At 44.3% G+C, this 23,917-nt stretch overlaps 3 protein-coding genes across 7 annotated transcripts in view; 1 reads left to right on the forward strand and 2 right to left on the reverse strand.

Moving 5' to 3' along the window:
- mcm10 (minichromosome maintenance 10 replication initiation factor) overlaps positions 1-7,894 on the reverse strand; it is a 9,102-nt gene extending 1,208 nt beyond the window's left edge. The window contains exons 1-16 of one of the 4 annotated variants that reach the window (XM_029462140.1): positions 7,702-7,894; positions 7,242-7,293; positions 6,889-7,155; positions 6,621-6,809; positions 6,369-6,512; positions 5,709-5,798; positions 5,582-5,678; positions 5,338-5,503; positions 4,748-4,915; positions 4,134-4,250; positions 3,676-3,872; positions 3,425-3,513; positions 3,172-3,285; positions 2,344-2,784; positions 467-585; positions 223-336 (exon numbers count right to left, since the gene is read on the reverse strand). In XM_029462140.1, coding sequence (XP_029318000.1) covers positions 223-336; positions 467-585; positions 2,344-2,784; positions 3,172-3,285; positions 3,425-3,513; positions 3,676-3,872; positions 4,134-4,250; positions 4,748-4,915; positions 5,338-5,503; positions 5,582-5,678; positions 5,709-5,798; positions 6,369-6,512; positions 6,621-6,809; positions 6,889-7,155; positions 7,242-7,248 — 2,319 coding nt within the window. In that variant the 5' untranslated portion in view covers positions 7,249-7,293; positions 7,702-7,894. Of the gene's footprint in view, positions 1-222; positions 337-466; positions 586-2,343; positions 2,785-3,171; positions 3,286-3,424; positions 3,514-3,675; positions 3,873-4,133; positions 4,251-4,747; positions 4,916-5,337; positions 5,504-5,581; positions 5,799-6,368; positions 6,513-6,620; positions 6,810-6,888; positions 7,156-7,241; positions 7,294-7,701 lie in introns of all 4 variants that reach the window. The other 3 variants (XM_029462137.1, XM_029462139.1, XM_029462136.1) reach the window with 3 other exon arrangements.
- A 553-nt stretch (positions 7,895-8,447) lies between these two features.
- optn (optineurin) lies at positions 8,448-15,732 on the reverse strand. Its single transcript, XM_029462262.1, has 13 exons — positions 15,631-15,732; positions 14,548-14,672; positions 14,116-14,309; positions 13,806-13,967; positions 13,392-13,576; positions 12,640-12,733; positions 12,333-12,448; positions 12,089-12,238; positions 11,188-11,272; positions 10,948-11,106; positions 10,720-10,862; positions 10,533-10,609; positions 8,448-9,965 (listed from the first exon to the last, which is right to left on the reverse strand). The coding sequence occupies exons 2-13, from the start codon at positions 14,666-14,668 to the stop codon at positions 9,853-9,855; spliced, it is 1,599 nt and encodes a 532-aa protein (XP_029318122.1). The 5' UTR covers positions 14,669-14,672; positions 15,631-15,732; the 3' UTR covers positions 8,448-9,852.
- On the forward strand, positions 15,372-22,849 carry ccdc3a (coiled-coil domain containing 3a). Of its 2 annotated transcripts, none has more exons than XM_029462263.1 (4): positions 15,372-15,738; positions 18,416-18,823; positions 19,226-19,403; positions 22,365-22,849. In XM_029462263.1, the coding sequence occupies exons 1-4, from the start codon at positions 15,641-15,643 to the stop codon at positions 22,668-22,670; spliced, it is 990 nt and encodes a 329-aa protein (XP_029318123.1). In that variant the 5' UTR covers positions 15,372-15,640; the 3' UTR covers positions 22,671-22,849. The 2 variants fall into 2 exon arrangements, with proteins under 2 accessions (XP_029318123.1, XP_029318124.1); XM_029462264.1 differs by lacking the exon at positions 15,372-15,738 and adding an exon at positions 18,092-18,163.
- Positions 22,850-23,917: the final 1,068 nt, after the last annotated feature.

Consider the following 23,917-nt stretch of genomic DNA (forward strand, 5'->3'; position numbering starts at 1 on the left):
AACCAGTGAAGGGAGCGGAGAAGCGGTGCATTGTGAGAGAACTTGGGTAGAATGAAGACCAGTCGGGCTGCTGCATTCTGGGTGAGCTGTAGAGGTTGGATGGCTCATGTAGGCAGTCCAGCGAGGAGGGAGTTGCAGTAGTAGAGATGACAAGAACCTGCGTCGCCTTCTGAGTACACCATGGCAATATATAAAATATATATTAATATATCTAAAGCAAACCTTTTTACAGGAGACCGCGCGACACTTCATCTCTCTGATGGACTTCATCTTCTCCTCCAGCTGTTCCTTCTTCACCAGAGGATCAAAGTAGCTCTCCTGCAGTTGGTACTCCGCCTGAGAGGACAGTCACACACACAAGATTTTACATGCAGAAAGGAAAGCAACCTCGTCTCTGTGTGTATCGGTTCTAAATCAAAAAGAAAAGTCTCAATATCTGGACACAGTAAAGGGTCACTTGTCGTACCGCCTGTAGTGCAGCCCCGTGGAGAGATTTGGCGTTGAGGATCTTTTGAAACTCCTCTGACTGGATGTAGAGAAGCTTATCTCGCTTCTTCTTCTGGGCCGGTTCCTCCTCCTCATCACCTGCAGTGAGTCAGAGGCCAGGGTAAAGCTGCAATAGTTACTTTATATACCCACAATTTCTACAACATGTCCTATACCTCTGTAACCTGTGCATCTTTAGAGGCCTCTGCCCAACGACAACACATGACAATGAGCTTTTAGCCATACCTGGAACAATATATGCATTGCTAAATAAGCAATCAAATCAAAAAAGTGCCACAAATGTGACCTCAGACATCATACATCATACTCCTCTTTGAAGAGAATGAGTTTCTTATGGGAGCTGCTCTTTATGTCCTAGATATATGATACACTAGAGGGGAGGGTTGCCTTTCCTCTGCTCTGTCTCTGACTGTAGGTGTGTGCGTGCTTGTGCGTGTGTGTGGAGCAGAGCCCCCACCCTTCGGTGCACCTGTTCAATGTGAAAAGTGAGTTGTGAATATTTATAAAAAATTTAAAAACACCTTGAATTTCTGAGGTACTAGATAAATGATGTACTAGATATATACCTAGCCCCCTCCTATCTCACTGACCTCATCTCCCCCTACCAACCCCCGCAGTCCCTCAGATCCACCTCAGCTGGTCTACTTTATAACCCCCAAATTCAAGCTGCGCAGCTTTGGAGACAGAGCCTTCTCCAGGGCAGCCCCCAGGCTCTGGAACTCCCTCCCCCAAGACATCCGTGACTCTCAGTCCCCCTCTATATTTTAATCCCGCCTCAAGACGCACCTCTTCTCAACTATCATTTGGTAGCCCCCTGTTAACCGTATTATTATTATTATTATTATTATTATTATTATTATTATTATTATTATTATTTACCTTTTCTTCTCTCGTCCTAACCCCCCCACCTCCCCTACTATTGTAAAGCGGCTTTGAGGTCTTGAAAAGCGCTATTATTATTATTATTATTATTACATATATGATATATGATGTACTAGATATACGATGTATATGATGTACTAGATATATGATATATGATGTACTAGATATATGATATATGATGTACTAGATATATGATGTACTAGATATATGATGTATATGATGTACTAGATATATGATGTACTAGATATATGATGTATATGATGTACTAGATATATGATGTACTAGATATATGATGTATATGATGTACTAGATATATGATGTACTAGATATATGATGTATATGATGTACTAGATATATGATGTACTAGATATACGATGTATATGATGTACTAGATATATGATATATGATGTACTAGATATATGATGTACTAGATATATGATGTATATGATGTACTAGATATACGATGTATATGATGTACTAGATATATGATGTATATGATGTACTAGATATATGATGTACTAGATATATGATGTACTAGATATACGATGTATATGATGTACTAGATATATGATGTACTAGATATACGATGTATATGATGTACTAGATATATGATGTACTAGATATACGATGTATATGATGTACTAGATATATGATATATGATGTATTAGATATATGATATATGATGTACTAGATATATATATATATATATATATACTAGATAATATTTATTATGATTATTATTATTATTATTAATGATAATATTACCATTAAATTTGAACCGTCCAACTATGTTACTCAGGAAGTTTGTATCAAACAAGTAGCCCTGCGTATTATTCAGTACCCTTGAAGTAGCTCTCAGTATCACAAAGGTTGGTGACCCCTGTACTGGGTGTACGCGGTGTACTGGGTGGGTGTACGCTGGCTCTCAGGGCTCAGTGCACTGCAGTAGTGTACCTTCAGCTGAGCTCCGGTTCTTCTCCAGTCGGGCGCTGATCTCACTGCTGCTGCTCCTCTTCCTCTTCACAGCGTTGGGATCCTCCTTATCAAGCCCTGTCCCTTTGGCTCTCAGCTTCTTCAGAGCAGCCAGCTTGGCGGCTGATAGGCTGAGAGTGCTGGGGGCGGGCACCGGAGGCGGGCTGTTCTCAAAGAAGAGGATGTCCTCCCCCTCAGAGAAGCCCCGGCCCAGGCTGGGGCTGTGGGGTGCTGCGGGGCTCTGTATGGCTTTGGAGGTTGGCCCGGTGCTGGGCCCAGCTGAGCTCTGCTGCCCCTTCTTCTGCATCTGGTCTGCCCTCCGTCGACGGTTCTGCAGAAACTCCCGCTGCTTCTGTTTCTGCTGCTTCAGCAAGTCTGCGGCGGTGATGGACTGAAGCGGGGCTGCAGCTGCGTCTTTGGAGACTGTAGACGGACGACAGGTCAAAGGGAGGAAGGCAAACATTTTAATAATGACGAGAATAAATGAACATCAATTCACAGCTCATTAACCAAACATCGCTCTGAGATTCACATGAACTTCTCATGTCGTTTATGATTACTTGTGTTTTGGTACGCTGCTGTGGAAGAAGAAAGCAATCTGTTTTACTGCTCTTTGCACTGAATACAAGGGAGTTGATGGACATCAATGTCTCATAGTCTGAAAAGGGCAACTTATTTAGGGAATGTAGTCACAGCGTTCAGTAAATATAGAGGTCTTGCAGAGGCGTCTTATAATCCAATGAGATGAGAGGGTTCATTCATTCTTAGCAAGAGCAGTAAAAGGCATGGAGAGATTTACAGCTCATGTACCTGATTGGCCGCCGTGTGCCAAGTGCTTCTTCAGCTGCAGAGCTCCGGGTGTTGGCGTGGACATCAGGCTCTTAAATTCACTTGAACAACCTGACACTTCACCGGACTGCATGGCTAAAACACAGACAGAAACCGATTTCACAGCCATTCGTTCAGCAGTCACTCAAAACTCTGTAACTCAAACGTGTGCATCGTCAGACGTGTTTAAACCCGAGTGCACAGAGACTGCACACTGAAAGAAGTGTTCACTCACCCAGCCTCTTGGCCTGCAGAGCCAGCTGAGCCGAGCCTCTCACAAACAGCTTGTCCAGAGTCTTCTGGACCGGTTTGTTGGCTTTGGTCCTGCAACACACACACACACACACACACACACACACACGTGTCAGGCAGCTCACATCGTCCCGCACCGTGTTCTGGCTTCTAGACCTCAAGTCACACTGGAAAAGTGCAAAAATATTTTTTTTTGTAGAAAACAGGAAATAACCACAATGTGACATCACTCACAGAGAGGCGGCGCAGGCGGGGGAGGACACGCCGCCGTAGTAGAAGCCATCCTGACACAGACGCTCCCTCAGGTTTCCTCCCTTCCCCTTCAGCTTGTTGGGAGCTTTCCCAGAAAAGACAGATTGCAGCTCCGCCCGCTTAGAGCTCATCTGCTTGTACTGGGCCCTGACGTGGTACTGACAGTACTGACAGTCATACTGAAAACAAGACGCACACAGAGAGCCTGTCACATGTAAGGACATACACACACACACACACACACAGAGGCTGTCACATGTAAGGACACACACATACACACACAGAGCCTGTCACATGTGAGGACACACACACACACACACACAGAGCCTGTCACATGTGAGGACACACACAGAGAGAGAGAGAGAGAGAGAGAGAGAGAGAGGCTGTCACATGTGAGGACACACACACACACACACGCACACACACACACACACACACACCATGTTGATGATCTGAGAGCAGGGGTCTCCGTTCTTCTTCATGGCCTTGCAGGTGCCGTAGTCCTGGGCTTCCCCCATCAGCAGCAGCTTCTGTGGGTGATCCACCGTCAGGCTCACCTGCACATGTTCAACACAAGCTTAGAATCTCCTGAAGCCGCTGACAGCAGGAAGCACCAAGTGGGGACCAATAGGAGGGCTGCACCATATAAGGAAACACGTCAAATAACACACAACGGAGTCCAAGCTGAGACCGCAGTGGAGATCAGAGGCTGAACTCAGACTGCCCTGTGTGTGTGTGTGTGTGTGTGTCTGAGTGTGTGTGTGTATGTCTGAGTGTGTGTGAGAGAGGCTGGCTCCCTGATTGCCTGTTTTCACCTCCAGTTCCCAAACATTCAGTAAAAATCAATACAACACTTTTTAATGTTGCTGGTACAGAGCTTCTTCTGTACCAGCTTTCTGTCGTAGTTCAGACTTTGGATCCTTCTGCTCTTAAAACATCTACAGTCATAATCAGCTGTCAAACTTTAAAGTAGAAATGCAAATGATCAGCGATGGGTTAGGGTTAGGATCTGTAACAGTGAAGGGACTGACACATCATATTCACCGACACTCACCCCGTCATATCCTTCTTTCTGCTTCATGGAGTTAGGGTTGAGAAGTCCAATGACGGAGCCCGGCTCCGTCTTCCAGTGCAGTTTGTGGACTTCTCCGAACAGGAGCAGAGACACAAACACGTCCAGGTTATGGAGGTCGTTCAGTTTCCAGATGCTGAAGGTCTTGCCCTGCAGACAGTACACAGAGTGTTTCCAAACGTTTAATGCAACTTTGAAGCTGCCAGTTGGGAAAAGTCTGAACTGCATTGGCTGCAAGTCATCCCACCTCTGATAAACTGCCTCTATTCTGTGGTGTGGAAGGAAAGCCTGAAGGATCATAGATCATGAAAAAACAAGAGAAATCCAAAGATGAACCGTTTCATTTTTCTCTTGTAATGAGTGACAGCAGAAATCCACTGGTCCATTGTCCTGCTACATGGTGAACTAAAGTGTCTTACGATAACAAACATGGTGTGAAAGGATGTTGCAGCATCCTTGCTTCAAAAAACGTTACAAGAAATAGCAGTTTAGTTTCACAAGCACTAAATCTTCAGTATTGTAGCTTTCACACGAGTCAGTATTCAGAGACACAGGGAGGAGCTGAGACCTACGCTGCTGTTGCTTTGTGGTGTGACCTTGTTGACCAGCACACCGAAAGTCACCCAGTTGCTCTCCTCAAGCTTCTCCCGAGCCAAACGCTCCGGCACCTGCGACAGACGGAGCAGACGGCGGTCGGCCATCTTGCGGTCCATCTCACTGGAGGAAACGCGCGGCTTTCTGAAAAATGCGCAGATTAAGATTTTCCACAGCTGATTTTTTATGAAAAGCCTGTTTTCATCACTTCCGTGTCCTCACCTGAGACGGAGGCCTGAGTATTTCTCAACAGCCACATCTTTAGGAAGCGGAGGAAGAGAGGATGCAGCTGGGGCAGGTGTGCTCCGAGAGGCTGCAGCTGGGGCAGGTGTGCTCCGAGAGGCTGCAGGTGAATGCAAAGGACTGAAGAGCTCGCTGGTGATCGCTGCTGGCTGGAAGGAGCTACCAAGCTTTATCTCCACCAGTGGACCTCTGTCTTCTGTGAAGAACAAATGTACAAGTAGCATAAACATATCATGACTTCCAGAGACAAAATCCTTTCAGTAACTCTGCTTTAAGTAAATATCTTGCATAAGGACAAGTCTCACGTGATCATAGGGCTAAAGATCTTTTTTTTTATTACAGATTAATATAACAGTTAACAGAAAATATAAAGCGGCCAAATAACAAAGTTAGATGACGTTACGTTACCATAACAGCAGCGCTGCAGAAATTAAGAAACATTTGGAAAACAGAAATCTGTTCCACGAGTTGATCATTTATCATACTTCGGTGCACACAAAAAGTGAACAGGACTACGGCGTTGTCGTCTCGACACAGCGCTGCGGATGCACTGATAAGACATTTCCAGTTGCAGAGCTCACAGAGCACCACATTTGTTGGTCTCTGTCTAAAACACTTCCACACTTAGAGGATGGAGCGAGTGTTTTTTAGCTGCAGCTTGTTCTCCAAGGGAAGCCGTGCTTTGACCAGCCATTCCTACTCTGTGCCGACAAACTTTAAGCAAATCGACGTATTTTTGTAATGGATGACGTCGCCGCAGCCCTACCTGGTGATGTGCTGTCTTTGGGAGGGTGAGCTACCCTGGGTTTGCGTTTGAAGGAGTGAGCATTGTTCAGCTCATCACAGAAGACAGAGGACTCCTGGAGCTTCAGACCTCCTGCTCTGACTGGAGTGGGTGAAGAGGTTGCTGCTGTCACAAGACAGAAAACAGGTTACGTGCAGTCGTTTGTGTCTTTATCAATTTATTCTGTACTTTAAGGGGAAAACAATGTGGACTGCTGAACAACAAAACGTTTACCTGCTCGTGTCTCAGTCTTATGTGTGATGGAGGCCGGTTTGGCCTGGGTCAGTGTGGAGGTTATTGGTTTGGGACCAGCTGAGCTCCCTTCAGTCCTAACTGGAGTGGTAGATGAGGTTGGAAGCTTCTGGCTTGCTTCCAGCTGCTGCTGCAACCTCTGCATCTGCTCCTGCATGTGCCTCAGCTCCTCTGAGGGAGCAAGACATGGAGCTGGTGAACATGTGCATTACATTGTACTTCAACGAGAAGAGACTTTAGTGCCACAAACCTTGTAAATTTTCCTTGGACCTGTCCAGGCTCTCACTTCTTTTAGCGTCTTTCTCTTCATCCACATCTCCAGAGAGATCAGACACTACGTCTTCCGTCTGCACATTTCTCCCTTCCTCCTCGATGCCCTCGTTGTACTCTTCATTGTCCTCATCGTCGGCGTCAAACAGGCCGTCCAAGTCGTCTGCCTGCTCTTGACGGCCCTCTTCTCCTCCAACTCCCTCGCTCTCAGCCAGCAGTGCCGTCAGGATGTCCAGATCATCCTCACCTACACAGAGAAGACAGGAACTGACTTGTATTTTCACCTGTTCATAGAGCTGGACTTCAAAGTGTTTTAAATGCCATCATACTTACTGTCCATGTTGGGGATGTTAATGGTGGGGCTGACTTCAGATGATCTGGTGACCTATAAGAAGGCATATTATTGTGTGAAGCGATAAAGCTAGATCTGCATGCCTGGCCGACAAGACAAGTAATACTTTATATGTTTCACTAAACTGTTAACACACAGAGATTGAACACTGATGGTGTTAATTACTGTATATTACGGGTCATAATAACCAAATTCTTTAGTATTTAATTACATTATTACATTATTACATTACAGGTCATTTAACAGACGCTCTTATCCAGAGCGACTTACAGTGAACTAACTTTAATATACGTTTTATTTGCACTTTTTGTGTCATGTTTAACTGCTCTGTATAATGTCCCACATTACACTGTGACATATAGAGTTGTAACCACACTTTTAGTGTATCTGCTATATGAAGGGAGATTATTGTTGGTAATAGTTTAAACAAAGATAGCTCACCTCTTGTTCTGCTGCTTCCGGCTTTGTGTGTATTTACCCGCAGTGAGCCCTACGTGTAGCTGTGTACATGTTATATTACACATATAGATCATATATAATATATAGACACAAGGGACACGGTAACTTCGTGTTGTTTACACCCTGCAGCCTCAGCGCGAAGAAGAACTCTAAACTGGCGCCAACCGAAGGACCCGTGTAGTCCCGCGAGCTGCCCGCAGATTTGCCTGCCGGAAAATAGTTTCTCTGTCGTGACGTCAGTTTGTGTTTCTCACGTGTGACACTGATGGATTTTGTTTTGCTGGAAAATTACACAATCGTGTTTACAATTAGGGTGGGGGGGCCATGTGGTAGTCATATTGGTATTTTGTTAATACTACCACTAAGAGTCACCAAAGTCTTTTTAAAAGACTCGGACAGCACAACACCACATTCTGCTGTACAATATAATTATTTTATATTATTATTATTATTATTTTATTATTACAATAGCACGCTCTTAATTCATGTGTGTATGTCTATATACACACACACACACACACACACACACACACACACACACACACACACACACACACACACACGTGCAAAGTGTCTGTAAGAATTTAAATACACAGTATGTTCAGGTTCAGTTATGCCTGATTTTATCATTATATAAAATATAAGTTTATGTTTTTCAAAAACTTCAAGTCGGCGTAATAATCTTTCAGGTTTTGTTATTTTGCAATATGACTAAAAGCAGACAGAAATGTGCAGATTATTTTATTTTCATTCAGAGAATTACTACAGGGAATGAGAAGTCCTTTATAAACAGCAGTGTGTTGGACATAGATTTACAAAGGCTACCATATACAGTGATAGGTAGATTAACACATTAAATATAATACATTCTAATAACCAGGTATCAACTGTCAGTACTGGTATATATTATCATATTAACAACCCAGTCATAAACTAAAATGTCCTCTCAAAGCAAAGAATACAGAAAGATCTTCATTTTTCTTTCACGATTAAACAAAGACGTAGAAAATAGCTTTCAGCAACCAAATAATTCAATGCAAGCTGTAAAGGCTGAACAGAAGCGTCTCGTCTTGTTCTTTTACCATTCCACGCGTTTCATCATCCCAGCAACTGGCAGACGATGTGCCAGAAGACAGCAGCCGAAACCTGCAAGATGTTTCCTACAATATGTTGCTCTGTTCAAAATCTTTAAAAGCAATTCTCAAATTTCACAAACTCGAAAAGGACCAATTATTTTCAGAAGAACCCTAAATACAGCTTTAAAATCCTTTGACTTAAGTTCTGCTAAAAGTAAAGTGTTGCCATGCCAGAATGATTGGGCCTCATTCACTTTCACCAACGTTTTCTTATTTGGGATTTGTTCTTCGGTCAGAACTGAATCTACGCACACTAACACTAATTTGAGTGCTGACAAGTTTATAATTAAAATAATTGCTTATTGCGTTTTCCTCAATTCTACTGTTGTATTATAAGATTTCAATTTCAATTTCAAACATTTGTTTATCATTTACAATATCTTTTTAATAATCATTTTCATTATTTTACATTATGGTCTTTTAACTAACACGCCACTAAAACTTCCAACTCTGAATAAGTAATAGCATCCCATGCTTATTTTTTATTTACTTACTTTTTAATGGAGGAGGGGAGATGTGTAATGTTAAATAATTATATAATGTATAAGGTATAATGTCTTTAAGCTACTGGATGCATACATTTCCCTCGGGATGAATAAAGTATCTATCTCTGTGCAGATGAAATGTGACGCTTGTTGGGCGTTCACTTTCTGCAGGAGAGCCTCAGCTTCAGAACTAGAGAAGTCTTTCGCCCTCGTCACACTTTTGTTTGGGCTTCTTGACTTTTCTTTTCAGTTTCTATGTGCACATGGGGAATGGTGGGGTGTTACAATGGTGTTATTATTATTCCTCATTATAATAACACGGGTAAGAACAGTTTAAGAACACGCCATGACGCTTTTCTTAGGAACTGATTTAAGAACTAACTTAGGAAGATATTGGTGAATGAGGCCCAATGTTCCTGAGGTCATCATGGTCTCAGGTCTCTGAGAAGAGGTGTAGATAAAAGCAGAGGAAGACTCAGATTATTGTTGTGGAAGCTTATAATGACGGAGGTCTAGTTGATGCAGTCCATGATGTGGATCTGCAGGGTGTCCAGGTCTGGCAGGATCTCATTGCACTTGGGACAGGCGTGTTCGGGAATCTTCCCCTGATGCTGCCAGTCCGCACCTGAGAGCCAGAGACACGGATCACAAGCTGCACATGCTGCATACATGTCCTCCCCCCCCACACACACACTTAGCATAAAGACTGGGAACAGCTAGCCTGGCTCTGTTAAAAGGTGAAACTACTTTGTCTAAACTTATTATCATATTATATTATGTGTTCAATCCATACCAAAACTGAAATGCAAAAACGCTGTGGTTTTACGTAGAGTTACGTGCTTGTCTTGTCTTCATAGTCTGCCCAGTGTGGAACGCCTGTCGCAACTTCCACAGGAACAAGAGGACCACAGGAAGAAATAGAAATAGTCCCAGCTAGCTGTTTCGCCTGCTTCCAGAATGTATTCTGGGCTACGCTAACTGTCTAACTGTCTCCTGGCTTTTGCCTCATATTGAGCACACAGACAGTATAAACCCCCTCATCTAACCTGGCAAGAAAACAAACAAGTACATTTTCCCACAATGATGAAAAACTCCTTGAAGTTTCCATCAATTCCGGTAAAATACATTATACAGAGCCTGAGAGGAATTGTGCCTGGAAGGCTATGCTCAGGACATAAAATCGCAGGTGTACCTCGTCCAACCAAAGATGCACCGGCTCCGTGTGGATTTCCTCCCCGATGTCTCTTCTGCATCTCGGTCAGCGAGTGCCTGCGGACAAACACAGGTTCTGATTCATTAGTGGAGAGAAAGGGTTTAGTGATCAGGCGTGTAATTTAATGTTTCAGCGTTAAAGGGAGAAGATCAAACTGTGTCCACACCTGCCCACTGAGTCCATCTCCTCCTGCAGCTGGTTATTCTGCTTCTTCACGTACTCCAGCTGAGCTGCCAGACACTCCCTCTCTTCGTGCAGCTTCTCTCGTGCTGCTCGCTCTGCGTAGAAGTCTGAGGAGTACACCTCAGCCTGCAGAACAAAAAGCACGATGAAACATCATGTGGACTGACAGATGCTCGGCTTCACTCAACATCAGTCGTCATACAGCACGGACCTGAGCCTGGAACACAGAAATGGTCGCCAGCTCCTCCTCCTTCTGGAACATCTCCTGCTTCATGTGATCGATGTGCTTCTGTTTAGCAGCCAGGGCCTCTTCAGCAGCGGTCAGACGTTCCTGCAGCTGCTCCACCACATCCTTCTGCACCAGCTGAGACTGCAGCACCACATGTCACTGTGTTTACACTCTTATCTGTTATCTATATCCGTAAAAGGGTTCTATACTTCATGAACTGACCTCTCTCTTCTTCTTCTCCTCTTTCAGTTCATTGTAGTCTTCAAACAGCTTGGTGTACGCATCCCTCAGTTGGCTCATATTGTTCCTGTGAGGGAGGGAGGAGGGACGTAAGGAGGGAAAAAAAGAGGAAGTAAAGAGGGAAGGAAGGGAAAGGGGTTACCGGTGACTCAGTGTGTCTGTCTCTGTGTGACCTCTCTGTCTGTCTGTCTGTCTGTCTGTCTGTCTGTCTGTCTGTGTGACCTCTCTGTCTCTCTCTCTCTCTCTGTCTGTCTGTCTCTCTCTCTGCCTGTCTGTCTGTCTGTGTGTCTGCCTGTCTGTCTGTGTGTGACCTCTCTGTCTCTCTCTCTGTCTGTGTCTCTGTCCTCTCTGTCTGTCTCTCTGCCTGTCTGTCTGTCTGTGTGTCTGCCTGTCTGTCTGTGTGTGACCTCTCTGTCTCTCTCTCTGTCTGTGTCTCTGTCCTCTCTGTCTGTCTCTCTGCCTGTCTGTCTGTGTGTGACCTCTCTGTCTCTCTCTCTCTCTGTCTGTCTGTCTGTCTGTCTGTCTGTCTGTCTCTCTCTCTCTCTGACTGTCTATCTGTGTATGACCTCTCTGTCTCTCTGTCTGTCTGTCTCTCTCTCTCTCTCTGACTGTCTATCTGTGTGTGACCTCTCTGTCTGTCTGTCTGTCTGTGTGACCTTTCTCTCTCTGTCTCTGTCTGTGTCTCTGTCTGTGACCTCTCTGTCTGTCTCTCTGCCTGTCTGTCTGTGTGTGACCTCTCTGTCTGTCTGTCTGTCTGTCTGTGTGACCTCTCTCTCTCTGTCTCTGTCTGTGTCTCTGTCTGTGACCTCTCTATCTGTCTCTCTGCCTGTCTGTCTGTGTGTGACCTCTCTGTCTCTCTCTCTGTCTGTGTGTGACCTCTGACCTCTCCTCCCCGGCCCTCCTCTGCTCCAGCAGGCTCTCAGCCTGCATGCTGTCCAGCTGCAGCTTCAGCCGCTCAGTCTCACTCTGAGCGTCCTGTTTGTTCAGCAGCTGAGTCTTCAGAGTGACCGCGTCCTGCTCCACCTCCCGACACCTGGACACAGGAGGAGGAAGGTATGAAGCACGCTTGTTGTCGGCTCTGTTACTGAATGGTTTGACTGAGTGGGCGGCGTCTGTGTCGGTCCAACCTGTCCTGCAGGTTCTTCTTCATGCCTTCTGCTTCATCTAGCCTGCTCTGGGCCTGCTCCAGCTCTTTGAACAGCGTCATCATCTGAGATTTCAGATTCTCCACCTCAGATGCTGCCTGAAATATTTGCATCATGACACACAAACATCATGACGAGGAAACTCTCAAACACACACACACACACACACACACACACACACACACACACACACACACACACACACACACACACACACACACACACACACACACACACACACACACACACACACACACACACACACGCACTTTCGCTATTGAGTAAATACCTTTTCCTCTTTCCCAGAATCCTCCTTGGTCTCTGCATTGGTGGTCTGTGTTGATTTCTCCACATTAGTCTTCCTCTCCTCCAGCTCTCGAATTCTGTTGGATCATTTGTTTCAGAGGAAAAACACATTTCATAACAATATTAACGATAATAATACTAATAAAATAATAATAATTTTAATAATAATAATAATAATTATTGTAATAATAATAATAATAATAATATTAATAATTATTATAGTAATAATAACGTTGATAATAATAAAGTAGAGATCATAATAATGATAATAATAATAATTAAAGTCATGATAATAATAATAATAATAATAATAATAATAATAATAATAGTGTAGTAATAATAATAATTATAGTAATAATAATAATGTTAATAATAATGTTAATAATAATATTAATGATAATATTAATGATTAATAATAATAATAATAATAATAATAGTAATGTTAATAATAATAATAATAATAATAACGTTAATAATGATATGAATGATTTATAATAATAATAATAATGATAATAATGATAATAATGTTAATAATAATAATAATAATAATAATAATAATAATAATAATAATTATAGTAATAATAATGTTAATAATAATAGTAATGTTGATAATAATAATAATAATAATAGTAATGTTGATAATAATAATAATAATAATAATAATAATAATAATAATAATAATAATAATAATAATAATGGCAATAAACCAGAAAGCTGTAAGCTGTGCTCCTCTACCTGGCAGCAGAAGACTGCAGCTCGGCCTGCAGCCGCTCAGCTCGCTGCGTCTCGTTCCTCAGTGACTGCAGGAGCTGGCTGACAGTCGTCTCCTCGCTGTCCAGCCGGGACGCCGTCATGCTCAGCTCCGGGTGTCTGCTGCGCTCCAAACCACACGCATTGTTAACGCCGTCCAAACCTCCATCCTAAGAAGAAAAACACCCAACGTTTGGTTTACAACTGTGTCATTTCATCTCCATGACTACATTGTAAAGGAAAATCTGATCTGGATTTCTATGATAAAGCACGTAAAAAGTGTAGAATTAATGAATACTAAAACATTGTGTTGGTGTGTTTAAGTGCAGACGAGGCCTTCCCCTGTTGAATAGAAGAAGAGTGAAACACTGATTATAAAGGGGAGTGTGTGAGGCTCACTGAGACTTGGATGATCTCGATGAAGGAGTCATCGTGTGAGTCCTGCTCCGCCTTCAGCTGCAGCTCAGAGTTCATGGCCACCAGGTCGTTCTTCTCTGCCTGCAGGCGAGCAACCTGGGCACACAGGCTATTCAGCTCTGCACTCTGATTGGACGAGACAGCCTGGAGACGATATCACACATCACCATGCAGAGTATTGAGCAGTGCTGGACGAAGTATTCACATTTACTTCAGTAAAAGTAGCAAAAAACATTGTTATCATTGAACATAACACTCAATAAATAAGAAATACAAAGGGTTACACCCTCACCTGCAAGCCTGTCCTCCCCTCCTGCGCCGTCCTACTGCTTAGCTCCTGGTTTTGGAGGGTCAGCACCTCCATGTGACCCCGAGCCTCTTCCAGCCTGCTCTCCAGGAATTCCCGCTCATCCCGCTGCTTCTCCCGCCACACAGACAGACCCTCGAAGCGCTCCTTCATCGTCAGGTTGGTCTGACGCAGGGCCTCTGAACGTGGAGAATCTGAATTATGACCCTTTCCATAGCTATTGTAACTTTGCTGTTAGCCGCTCCATTACACTGAAGCTGTGAAACTCTTTCCTGACATGAGTCACCAGGAACACAACATCTCCTGACCTTTGACCCTAGACACTTTCGCCACGCCTGATAAGAGCATTAAGACGGGAGAAAACGTCTGTGAGTTTAATTGAGCAACACGTAAAGCCAGGCACAGACTGTCCCTCACCTTTCAGGTCCCGGTTCTCCTGGATCAGGATGTTCATCTGCTGCAAGGTTTCCTCCAGCGGGCCGGACAGACCGGGCGAGCGAGAGATGTCGCCATTCATCACGGGGCCTCCAGACGCCATGATGCTGAGAGGAAAGGTAGAAGAGACGAGAGCTTGAATATCGATATAATATTGCTAATGACACAGTAACTATCAGGGGAACTTCCTTTAGCTCTTCTCTCAAGATTTAAACATCATGAAGACCCACTCACTACCTTTCAATCACTTTGATTATTTGCATTTAACATGATTTATGCTTGTATAGTCAATTCTAAGAACTTTACGGTACGCGTTAGATTACTTTACATGACATTACTTCATTACAAGTCATTCAGCAGACGCTCTTATCCAGAGAAATAACTACAGGGACAGTCCCTCTGGAGCGACTCGGGGCTTAGTGCCTTGCTCAGGGGATCAATGGTGGCAGCCCTGGTATTGAACTCACAACCATCCGATGTTCTGCCTGACCACTAGGAACAATAATTACAAGTGTAATTATGAGTTATAATAAGTATATATCTGTGTGGAGACTGGGATGTGTGTGAGATGCAGCTGATTAATCTGACTCGTCTCGTTTTGATTTCTTATAATTTATGAGACAGATGAAAATATTATATAAATAAGGACATTTATTGAACACCTACAAATACATGACACACGTCATATTAAGCTGACGTGTGTTCCATGTCAACAGAGCACATGAGGTCATCAGCAGGCCACGTGATCATGTGATGACATTACAATAATAGAGCTGTATGCTTTACATCCTGGTGTCAGCTGCCTCTGCCCTCACACAAATACACAATAACAATAATAACACAGAGATATCACCTTTAGGGTTAGTGCAGTGAATACTTAAAGACTACACACTGTGTTAATGCGTGTTAATATTCAGTCGTATCATTTTACTTTCACTTTGTTGGGGTGGGCCTGTCCGGTGGAAACACTGAGAAGTTAAAGTAACTTCCACAACACGGAAGTGATTAGCTAAGACACCGCGCGCCGCAGCACGCGGTGAAAACACGGAGAAGAGTCAGACTCACCTGCTGCCTGATGTTCGACTCACAAACACCCGGACAGTTGAGCAATGTGTCGGTCACCCTTCAGCTCCGGCTGTTTGTGGAGCAACGGCAAGTCACACAGCGCTTCCGGTGAGTGTTTTCAGAATAAAATAACATGCTTCATCCGTTTCTTCTTCTGAACCACATTCACAGGTGGAGGGAATATTTAGATCCTTTACTTCAGTAAAGGTAGTAATACCACAGTGTAGAAATACTCTGTTACAAATAAAAGTCCTGCATTCAAAGTTTTACTTAAATGGTGTACAAAAGCATCAACATATATAAGTTGTAAAAAGTAAAAGTACTCGTTCTGCACAACGGCCCACTCCACAATAACATATATTATAATATTAGAATGAATCATGCATTAATATGTGTATCACTTTAAAGTTGCAGCTGGTAAACGATAACTTTAATCTTGTTCTATATATGCTGCCAGGTAGCTTGTGAATTTCACCAAGGGATCAATAAAGTTGAAATATATATAATACATCAGAAATTATTTGTTGATTATAATTGTAATTTAATTGTTGTGTAGTAGAACTATAACAAGAAATGGAATACACAAGTAACGTACAAGTACCTCAAAATTGTACTTAAATACAGTTCTTGAGTAATGTAACTACATTTCTTTGGCCATTTTACTTGCTGCCCTAACAAATCATGCTCCCTTTGCTTTACCCGCACAGTCTAAGATCTTCTTCTTCATGGTGACAGGCCTTGTGATTCATTAATAGCTGCATGTATCTTCCTTTGAAGAATCTATTCTTTTGAAATATCTAAATTCTGTTGCATTTATTTAATTATTTTATATTATTTTATCATTAAATTGGAAGATATTGCTATTTGTAACCTATGTTCGAACAAATTTATTCAAGCGTTCTCAAGTTTACGCTCTTATTTTGAAAGCTAATTTGTCTTACTTCCTGGCCACATTGAACTAACAAAGGTTTTCACTTCCTTGCAGTGACGTCGTTGTGAGTATACACAGCGGCAGCAGTATGTTTGTTTTTCTCACCAGTGGCAGCTGAGGGCGGGGTTTCTCTCAGGAGTCACCCTGCTCTTTAAAAACCAGACACTCCAATAAATATTAATATCTGCCAAAAGGGTTAAAAACACACCAAGGTCACTGTAGAACATTAAAGAACTATAGCCTTTAGTCCAACAGGCATATCTTGAATAGCACGGCATGTATTTGGTTTATTTGGTTTCTTTGGGTGATCTATTATATAAATAGAAGAGTGTATGATGCAGCAGAGAGCTCGAACTTCTCAAGAAGTGCATCCGGAAGCAGATTTTCTCAGTTCAGTGCGATGATTAATATTTATGGATGAGCTTTTTGCTTTACAAGGTTCAGAACATATTTTAGTTCAACATGTTTCAAACAACCAGCAACTTTCAGACTGGAAAACAGCAACAAGCAGTTCCAATGGAAGCTTTAATGTCCGAGCGTCCTTGAACGCAGCAGCAGTGCGCCCAGCTGAAGCCTGTCTCTCCCCCAGCGGACAGACAGAGGAGGTGCAGACAGAGGAGTTGCAGACAGAGGAGTTGCAAACAGACAGACGAGGTGCAGACAGAGGAGATGCAGACAGGAGGTGCAGACAGACAGAGGAGGTGCTCACAGACAGAGGAGGTGCAGACAGACAGAGGAGGTGCAGACAGAAGGAACACATCAGCAGAGGTGGTGCAGACAGAGGAGGTGCTGATAGAGGAGTTGCAGACAGAGGAGTTGCAAACAGACAGACGAGGTGCAGACAGAGGAGATGCAGACAGGAGGTGCAGACAGACAGAGGAGGTGCTCACAGACAGAGGAGGTGCAGACAGACAGAGGAGGTGCAGACAGAAGGAACACATCAGCAGAGGTGGTGCAGACAGAGGAGGTGCTGATAGAGGAGATGCAGACAGACAGGAGGTGCAGACAGAGGAGTTGCAGACAGACAGAGGAGGTGCAGACAGACAGAGGAGGTACAGACAGAGAGGGGAGGTGCAGACAGACAGAGGAGGTGCTGACAGACAGAGGAGGTGCAGACAGACAGAGGCGGTGCAGACAGAGAGGGGAGGTGCAGACAGACAGAGGAGGTGCAGACAGAGGAGGTGCAGACAGACAGAGGTGGTGCAGACAGAGAGGGGAGGTGCAGACAGACAGAGGAGGTGCAGACAGAGGAGGTGCTGACAGACAGAGGAGTTGCAGACAGACAGAGGAGGTGCTGACAGACAGAGGAGGTGAGGGTTGCAGACAGACAGAGGAGGTGCAGACAGACAGAGCAGGTGCAGACAGACAGAGGAGGTGCTGACAGACAGAGGAGGTGCAGACAGAGGAGGTGCTGACAGTCAGAGCAGGTGCAGACAGAGGAGGTGCAGACAGACAGAGCAGGTGCAGATAGAGGAGGTGCAGACAGACAGAAGAGACGCTGACAGAGGAGGTGCTGACAGAGGAGGTGCATACAGAGGAGGTGCTGACAGAGGAGGTGCTGACAGAGGAGGTGCTGACAGAGGGAACACAGCAGCAGAAGAGGTGCTTTATGTTTCTGCACATTGATTTGACTCTTTATGAGTCTGGAAGTGAGGAGATCTGAGTTCGTGCACGTTTAGTTCATGGATCAAAGCTCTGCGCTCTGTCACAAAGTGATTCCATGTTTTCAGAGGTTTCTGACTGACTTGCGGCATAAAACAGTGAATTTTGATCAAGTACGAAAATTGCATTTTTCTTAAGTGAAGCATCACCACCGGATTTACACACTGACAGAAACCTCCTCGCGCTCTTTAGGATGTTTTCCACGGCTGTGCTGCTCGTCGCGCTCGGCGTTTTTGCGCATCTGGAAACTTTTACGCACGGGTGCCAGCTCCCCTCCGAGTGGCGGCCGCTGAGTGAGGGCTGCCGGGCTGAGCTGGCGGAGATCATCGTGTACGCCCGGGTCCTGGCGATCCACCGGGAGCCCCTAGGCGGCGGGGCGGGTAGCCTGTACAACTCGCTGCCCTTCGGGTTCGGGTATGGGTACGAGGGCGCGGAGGAAGGGCTTCTGTACACAGCGGAGGTGGAGTTGCTGTGCGATCAGGCCTGGGGCAGCATGCTGGAGGTGCCCTCTGGATCCAGGCTCAACCTGACCGGACTGGGCTATTTGTCCTGCCAGTCCCACACCGTGATGGAGAATTACTCCTACTTTTTCTTCCTCAGGTGAGCTGCAAGGTCTGCCCGAACACATTTATCCAAATAGTTCCAACAAACATGACAATCTAAATACTAAAACTGTACTTACAACAGCCTACAAGCAGATTTTATTGTTGCCCTTAAAATTAGACTGCATCTCATAAAACGTTTTACGAGACAGAAATGCATTTTTAATGCATTAATAACTCTTCAGAGTTCTTGTCTTTTGTCACTTTGTTTTGTTTAAATATAATTATAATAATATCTGACAGCTGTGGTTGCTACTTATTTTGCAGAGAAAGATTTGACCTACTAAGCAAACTACCAGCTCGTTAAATATGATACAATTTCTAACCTATGAAATGCATCAGCCTTCAAAACAGCTCCAACCCTTCCTGCTCACAGAGTTCCTGTTTATCTCTTCTGCAGGATGGATGAGAACTACAACATCCTCCCCCATGGCGTCAACTTCCAGGACGCCATCTTCCCCGATGCGTCTGACAACAGACGCACATTCTCCAGCCTCTTCCAGTTCTCCAACTGCACCCAAGGAAGCCAGCCCTTCCACACCTTCAGCCCCGAGTGGGACACCCAGGAGGACAGCAGGGTAGGGCACCGCATTGTTCTCCCTTTGAATGTCTGAAACTAAAGAGCTGGCGTGTGTGTGTGTTTATGTGTGTGTGTGTACAGTATGTGTTTATGTGTGTGTATGTGTGTGTGTGTGTATGTACAGTATGTGTGAAATAGAAGAGTTTCTAGTTATAAGATTATACTCTCTAAAGATTTGCAGCTTGTGATTGGTCACATGCTTTCACATCCCAGCCAGTTAAAGATCAATGTAATTGCTGTTTGGTCGAGGTCCATCTGTCTGGCTGTCCAGAGGTCAATGGTCAAATAGCAGAGATCCACATCTTTGACAGGCAGCAGTTTGAAAGTGTGTCCGTCTGCAGCATAGGTTTATATCAATAGCTGCTGAGCTGGGAGCAGACATAAGCCTGAAAGTCCGGATGCCTTAAAGAATCCTGGAAGAATACCATGTACTGTAAATAAGAAAGTTCCAGGCCTGCACTTTGAAGGAACCTCACGTCAGCCATGTCAAAAACACAAGACATTTTTTCTAACCTGAACCCATCAATGGATTTAGGTTTTTGGAGCTCCACGAGGAGAGGTGCAGCTGTGTCTTCTTCCTGCTTTCTGTGCAGGTGTGAGCTGTCAGGTTAGGGTGAGTAAAGACGCTCATTTAGAGCTCACCTCCAGGCAGCGCGGTTCAAAACAGGTGTTCCTGCTTCTTCTCGTCTCTCCATGTGTCCCTGCCTGTTGTATCAGATATGAGGCAACAGAAAATATCTCTAATCTTTCTTTCCTTCTGTTTTGCTGGACTGTGATTAAACTGAAATTAAAAGCAACAATATCCCATTTCTAATTTCACTCTGTCCAAAGGATCCTTGGAGTTGTCCCCAGCTGGAGTTTAAACACAAAGCATCTTTAAAATTTGAGTTGGTGGATGTTTGCTTCGTGGGAACCAGACGTCCTCAAGAAGGAAAATTAGAGACTGCCTCCACTTTTCTGCCAGAACCTTCAATTAGCTTCTATCAAAGCCTCCTCTTGGACCGTCCACCTGGATAATACATATTTCTTTCTTTTAAGTCGGCCTGGACACACATGCATGTGTAACTTTTGAATCTCTGCAGAGCTTTTTAACTGAGACAACTTTCTGCTGAGGCTGGAAATCACGATGAGAGCGGTGGGACTCAACCAAAACAGTAAAGTTCCTGGCTGTAAAACCAAAACAGTGAGCTGAAAGAAGCTAAAATGCTCCAGTTGGGTGTTAATTATTAGAAATCCTTTATTTGTCCCACGACAGGGAAATTTACATTGTTACAAGCAAAGAGCAAGAGAGTAAAGTGGCGAGTAACAATTATACAGAATAAAATACAGTAACAGTAATATAAGTACAGTCATTGAAAAAGAATAAAAAATAAGAAAAATGTGTAAGAGTGAATATTGCACAAGGCATTGATAATTGCACACAGTGTTGGAATAGACTTTTCTTGGTGTGGTGGTCTACCAGGGGCCGTGGTGATGGTACAGTCTGGAAGAAAGGACCTACGGTATCTCTCCGTGAGACACCGCGGGTGAAGCAGCCTGTCACTGAAGGAGCTGCACAGTGCGGACAAAGTTGTTGTCCAATAGAGAGGACAGCTTGGCCGTCATTCTCCTGTCTCCCACCACCTCCACAGTGTCCAGCGGGCTCCCCAGGACAGAGCTGGCCTTCTTAACCAGTCTGTTCAGTCTCTTCCTGTCAGCAGCCGAGATGCTGCTGCCCCAGCAGACCACTCCATAGAGAATAGCAGATGCCACCACAGAGTCAAAGAAGGTCTTAAGGAGCCCCCTGCACTCCAAAATACCTCAGTCTCCTTAGCAGATAAAGCTGCTCTGTCCCTTGTTGAACAGAGCAGCAGAGTTATCTGACCAGTCCAGTTTGTTGTTCAGGTGAACGCCCAGGTACTTGTAAGATTTTACACTCTCAATGTCCGTACCCAGGACGTTCACTGGTGTTGGGGGGAATGATGACGCCTCCTGAAGTCCACCACCAGCTATTGTGTTCATCGAGCGACTCCTTTAACACGCAGTCCTTTTATTCCAGCATTTTAGTGGATTTTGAATGTATGACGATCCTTCCTCCATAACTTATGTGTTAATATTTTGGTTCACTTGAATTTGAGGATATTTTGTACATGCACAAAACTTTACTTGTCTTCCCAAGACTGTTTATACAGATGATGCTGAACAGCAGGCAGGTACCACCCGGATGTTTTGACAGGTGCTGTGTGTGTGTGTGTGTGTCTGTGTCTGTGTGTGTGTGTCAATGTTATGTTATGCAAGAAGAGAGGGACTTCCCTTGAAGGGTCAGTTACTTTGTCCATCTCTCAGATTTATGCTTCCACTGATGTCTTTATACTTAGAGCCTTGAAATTACATTTAAAAAGCTAAACAGTGCCCTAGTGTTCGGCAGATGTAATTACAATGGTTCAACCTTTGTTGCATGTCCAGAGAGACAGTATCCCTGAGGATGATCCACAGACCTCACTGTGAACTAACAAGTTCTTCAGTAACCAGTAGCTCCAATGAAAAGGTCACTTTACATTTAGCTCACCCTATACTGAAAGGTATATAGTATATTCAGACAAATAAAAACATTTTCATTTAATATTTCATAGCATGCTAACTCTTGTCTTCTAACCTTACTGTAATCATTGTACCTTGTAAGTACTGAAGTATAAAGTAAGTATTGAGTACGTGACCCTCACATTGTCAGGGAGGGAGGGGGTGAAACATTAGTGTTACACAGACACCACAGGTGGTAGGGAGCCATAATCACATTATTATATTATTATATAGTATCTCCCCATCCTCCCTTTTTCTTAGGGAGGCTGCTGGGAAAGTCCCATCACAGGTGCTTCCACACAACACGAGCAGAGGACCATGTGGCAACTGGTACTTTACAACAGGTGGGAAACATCCCTTCCTGTATGTGAACTTACGTTCCCTCTCCTCCTTTCTCTAGCTGCTGTGTTCCTCAGTGCAGACCGCACTGTTCGAGGAGGAGGAGCGAGGCCGCAAGATGCGGGAGCGCCTGGCCGCGGTGGAGAGGAGGAACCGGCAGCTGAAGGAACGCGTGCGGAAGGTGAAGCGCTCCCTGCGGAACGCCCGCAAGGCTGCACGCAAGGCCGAGCAGGAGGCGCAAGAGCTGCAAGAGAAGCTGACGGCTGCAGAGCGGAGGGTGGGGCATCATCTCAACTCCATTACACAGGAGAAGCCTCCACCCGGGCATTATGCAAGCACCACGATACGCAAGCGAATGCAACTTTAATTCTCACACCTGCCCCTAACTGCCCCTCACCTGGACTGAAAACTGGCCGTGGAGAACGACAGATTGCTGGGTGGTCTCTGTGTGAGGGACAAAGAAATAGCAACTGTCACATATGAGTAAACACACTTTTAAAGTAATAATCTACATCATTTTCTTCAATAAATAAACATTTCCGTCTCCGTCTTTTGTTCCCCTGGTTGCTATCATACAAGAGTGACGTTCAGGACCATTCCTGGTCATCACACATTTCCTGAAAGAGAACAAAACATTCAAAACATTACTCTTGCAGGTAGAGCAGTTATGTAGCACTTCTGAACATTTGAACTTAATATAAAGTGTTACAGATTTGAGGTCAGCTAGGGTCTGGTAGGAGAGAGCGCACAACTAAGTTCACCGGCTAGTTGCTAACTGTCGGTCTGCTGTGTGGTGCTGGACAGGTGGTGTGCAGAGGCTTCATCACAGCTTTTGCTTGTGGATATTTTTGTATGAATGTTTTTCTGCATACAAATTGAACTTGATGAATGAATTGTAGAAAACTATTTACATCTGCGTTACTGGCGCACAAAAACAAATTGCCACACACACTCAGCGGTTCAGCAGCACGCAGAGTGTAAAGAGAGGTTAGGTCACAGGACACATTGAATGTGTATACGTGTAGTATCCGGAGAGAGAGCGAGATGTGTGTGTGTGTCTGGTCCATCAAGTGACTGGAATGTGTTTGTGTGGGCAGCAATGTTCTGAACAGCAGGACGTCTCTGAAATATTCCTCTAATTCAGTCTGGGAAAACTAACAGCTGGGGAGGAAGGCGAGCAGCAGTCACATCACAAAACCACAGTTAATCTCCACACAAGGAGGCAGCGGTGTGTTCATCTCACGATCAAACACTCAGTCAAGAAAGCAAAACTCTTCTGGTACCAAAACCTTGTCTTGTTGTCTTCAGAATCTCCATTCATAGAGATTAGCAAGTAACACAGGTACAGGAAGTACTTTATATCTTCTGCTAACTATGTTTCTCTACTTTGTTATCATCTATAGTTGTTAGTTATAGTGACGTAATAAAAACACCAGAACAATTTATATAACGCTTTCCTAAATACTCAAAGTGAGTAGTATTTTAAGTGGTCTCTGGGTGAGCCGTAGAGGATTCTGGTGATGAGGGCACGGACGAGTGTTTCAGCAGCGGTAAAGGTCAAGGAAGGCTGGAGGCGGGCAATGTTCCTGAGGTTTTGGTGATGTGGTTGACATG

The sequence above is a fragment of the Cottoperca gobio genome, chromosome 23 (assembly GCF_900634415.1).
Source record: "Cottoperca gobio chromosome 23, fCotGob3.1, whole genome shotgun sequence".
NCBI lineage: Eukaryota > Metazoa > Chordata > Actinopteri > Perciformes > Bovichtidae > Cottoperca > Cottoperca gobio.

Coding starts and splice junctions, on each gene's coding strand:
- optn (XM_029462262.1), bottom strand. CDS start 14,668: ATGGCGTCTGGAGGCCCCGTGATGAATGGCGACATCTCTCGCTCGCCC. Junction 10,863..10,947: donor TTTCTGTGTTCCAGGCTCAG/GTCCGTGCTGTA, acceptor TTTGTTCTGCAG/GCTGAGGTGTACTCCTCAGA. Junction 9,966..10,532: donor TGCATCTTTGGTTGGACGAG/GTACACCTGCGA, acceptor TCTGGCTCTCAG/GTGCGGACTGGCAGCATCAG.
- ccdc3a (XM_029462263.1), top strand. CDS start 15,641: ATGTTCGACTCACAAACACCCGGACAGTTGAGCAATGTGTCGGTCACC. Junction 18,824..19,225: donor TCCTACTTTTTCTTCCTCAG/GTGAGCTGCAAG, acceptor TCTCTTCTGCAG/GATGGATGAGAACTACAACA. Junction 19,404..22,364: donor ACACCCAGGAGGACAGCAGG/GTAGGGCACCGC, acceptor TCCTTTCTCTAG/CTGCTGTGTTCCTCAGTGCA.